Source organism: Erinaceus europaeus, chromosome 1 (assembly GCF_950295315.1).
Source record: "Erinaceus europaeus chromosome 1, mEriEur2.1, whole genome shotgun sequence".
Classification (NCBI taxonomy): Eukaryota; Metazoa; Chordata; class Mammalia; order Eulipotyphla; family Erinaceidae; genus Erinaceus; species Erinaceus europaeus.
The window spans coordinates 90,647,980-90,651,472 of record NC_080162.1 but is presented as its reverse complement, the minus strand read 5'-3'; the positions used below and the strand labels follow the sequence as shown (position 1 = coordinate 90,651,472).

At 51.7% G+C, this 3,493-nt stretch overlaps 1 protein-coding gene across 1 annotated transcript; it reads left to right on the top strand.

The window, feature by feature from the left end:
- Nucleotides 1-249: 249 nt before the first annotated feature.
- Nucleotides 250-3,011, top strand: NEURL2 (neuralized E3 ubiquitin protein ligase 2). The gene is made up of 2 exons (XM_007533063.3): nt 250-985; nt 2,773-3,011. The coding sequence occupies exons 1-2, from the start codon at nt 250-252 to the stop codon at nt 2,886-2,888; spliced, it is 852 nt and encodes a 283-aa protein (XP_007533125.1). The 3' UTR covers nt 2,889-3,011.
- Nucleotides 3,012-3,493: the final 482 nt, after the last annotated feature.

The window sequence follows — 3,493 nt, the reverse complement described above, 5'->3', positions numbered from 1 at the left end:
CTGCACTGAGTCAAGGTCCCAGGGCCCTGCGGGCCATGTCCCGGGCGCCTGTCATCAGATGACCCAGTGTCACTTGCCAGGGTTCCCCAGTCCCCGAGGGGCCTGTCCTGGTTGGCGCTGGGACATGTCCCCCACCCCCATCGTCCAGAGTGTCAGGATGAGGGGAGGCGGGGGCTTCACTCCGGGCCCCGCCTGCCTACCGGCCCAAAATAGCCCCTGGCATCTGCCCGTCGGCCTCATGGCTGGGACATGGCTGCTGTCTCCCAGCTCGCGTTGTTGGGGGCGCCCGGGAACCCCGACCCCCCTCCGACCCGCTTCCACTCGGTGCACGGCACCAACATCCGCGTGGACCCCTCCGGGACCCGGGCCACGCGCGTGGAGAGCTTCGCCCACGGCGTGTGCTTCAGCCGGGAGCCGCTGGCCCCCGGCCAGGTCTTCCTGGTGGAGATCGAGGAGAAAGAGCTGGGCTGGTGCGGCCACCTGCGCCTGGGCCTGACCGCGCTGGACCCCGCCGGCCTGCCCGCCGTGCCCGAGTTCTCGCTGCCCGACCTGGTCAGCCTCGGCCACACCTGGGTCTTCGCTATCACTCGCCATCACAACCGTGTCCCCCGGGAGGGCCACGCAGAGGCGGCCGAGGCCGCGGCCCCCAGCCGCCCGCCAGCCCTCCTGGTGGAGCCGTATCTGTGCATCGAGCAGTTCCGCATCCCTCGCGACCGCCTGGTGGGCCGCAGTCGGCCGGGGCTCTACAGTCACCTCCTGGACCAGCTGTATGAGCTGAACGTGCTGCCGCCCACCGCCCGCCGGAGCCGCCTGGGGGTGCTCTTCTGCCCGCGCTCGGACGGCACCGCGGACATGCACATCATCATCAATGGCGAGGACATGGGCCCCAGCGCCCGGGGGCTGCCGGCCGCCCAGCCCCTCTATGCGGTGGTGGATGTGTTTGCTTCCACCAAGAGTGTGCGCCTGGTCCAGCTGGAGTATGGCTGTAGGTATCCCACCCTGTGAGCAGCCATCCCCCCGCCCAGCCAAAAGTGGGGGACAGGAACCTGCCAGGACTCCCTAACCAGCTAGCAGCGCCTTGGCATGTACAGTGTCAGTTTAGAATTTAATCTGATTTCAAATTCCACTTTTATTTGTGCTCTCGCGGGTAATTCACTCCATGCCTCTGGGCCTCAGTTTACCCATCTGGTAAACTGGCTCTGGTTGGTTAGAATATCCTGCAAGCTCCCTTCTGGCTTTGGCTGTATTTCCTATACTAATCTAAGGCAGGAATTCCTAAACTCATTTTAGAACCACAGTTCAATTGTGGGTTCATGGATATGATAAATGTTCATGGATATAAGTGCAAAGGCACTACAAACACTACAGCTTTGGGCCGGGGTAGATAGTATAATGGTTATGCAAAGAGACTCCCGTGCCTGAGACTCCAAAGTCCTAGATTCAATCCACCCCCCGCATCACCGTAAGCCAGAGCAGAGCAGTCCTCTGGTTAGAAACTAAAAACAGGGAGGTAGCGCAGCGGGTTAGGCGCAGGTGGTACAAAGCACAAGGACTGGTGTAAGGATCCCGGTTGGAGCCCCAGGCTCCCCACCTGCAGGGGAACCACATCATAGGCGGTGAAGCATCTATCTTTCTCTCCCCCTCTTTGTCTTCCCCTCCTTTCTCTATTTCTCTCTGTCCTATCTGTTAAAGAGCGAAATCAAACCACCATCCACTGCAAGGAAGCAAAAGATGTTTATTAACGAATTCGAATCCGGGCCGAGTGGCATCAGACAGCAGTTTGCCAGCTCGACCTCGAACAAAGCTCAAACCACACTATTTATAGGATTTCAGAGCTCACTCCAAGGGAGGGGGTCATGCAAAATGAGGATTCTATAATATATCCAATGGTACTCTATAGAAAACACCGGGTCCAATCATTTCAAACATTACAACACACTGAGCAACCTATAGAATTTGTCTAATTTCAAGCCTGTATGCAAAATAGGGTTACCTCATTCTTTTGTCATCTGCTGGGACCACCCGGCCATCTGTTTGCAATTTATCCGGCCATCTGTTGTAACTATTCGGTAACAGCATTCCTCAAACCCTATACAAAGGCCCTGATAAGGCTTGCCCGATGCAGGGTCTTTCAAGCAACTTGTGAAATAACTGATGGCCTTCACTGTTTAGGTCCTGTTTGTCAAGGGGAAAGGGCAGGGAATTTTCCATCCTACACTATAAGCAGAAAAGCAGCTATACTTAAAACTTTAAAACTACTGCATCTAACACTATCCAACAATGATGACATCAATAACTACAACAATAAAACAAGGGCAACAAAAGGAATAAATAAATGTTAAAAAACTTTAAAAAATATTTTTTTAAAAAACAAAAACAAAAACACCACAGCTTCTTAATCTGGGTTGGTTGGGGAGGGGGTGACTCATTATAGTCCTCTTAACTGCATTTTCTGAATGTAGTGAACTTGAACTCACTGTTCCAGACCTGTGGTGGAGGTACTTCCTGGTGTGTGAAGGGGCAAAGTATGTGCTGACTGTTGTAAATAGAAACAGGTGCAGAACTGCAAATGTGTTAAGAAAGAGGAGCTTATCTCAGACACAGTAAAAGCTCATGAAACAGTCTGGGCTTGGGGAGAGAGGGGGAAAAAAAAAAGAATTGTTCAAGTATTAACATGTGTGTGGGAGGGTGCTGAGGGGTAAACCAAGACCTAGATCTTCTGGGTCTCAGCCTCAGATGCTCCCTCCATTTCAGTTCACTTTATTTCCACAGTGCCATCCTTGCAGACGCTGTGCCGCCTGGTGATCCAGAGGAGTGTGGTGCACCGGTTGGCCATTGATGGGCTCCACTTGCCCAAAGGGCTTAAGGATTTCTGCAAGTATGAGTAAAGGCCTGCAGCCACCCTGGAGCAGGGCTACTGGCCCCAGAACTGTGGCTTAATCAGAAAGAAGCTAACCACACTGCTGCCAGCTAGGAAGAGAAATAAACATCACTGATGTTGAGGTTGATCACTGGAGAGTTTCCTTGCCCCTGAAACCTGTGAGTTTATAGAATCACTATAGGGCAATATATTCAAGGAAGAGAGCACATCTCAAAGGTCGGACCTTCCTAGACAGGTTATTTGTTGGAGAATTAAGCACAGGCTCTTTTCTTTTTTTCTTTCTTTCACTTACTACTTACTAGAGCACTGCTCAGCTCTAGTTTATGGTATTCAGACTGTTGAAGCTGGGACTTATGAAGAACCTCAGGCATGAGTCTTTTGCATAACCATTATGTTGCCTCCCCTACCTCCAGGCATTGTTTTTTGTAAAAACTCTCCTGGAAGTTCTAATGAAGACCAGATGCTTCATGAAGTCCAGAATCCAGGGATTTTCTTCAGATACCACTGAGCCATTAGATAGCTCATAATCAGTGGAGCGACAATAAAAATAAAGAGGAACAAAGGTTTCAGTTTTGCCCATATTTATAATCACTTGAAGAACCTCAAAAAATA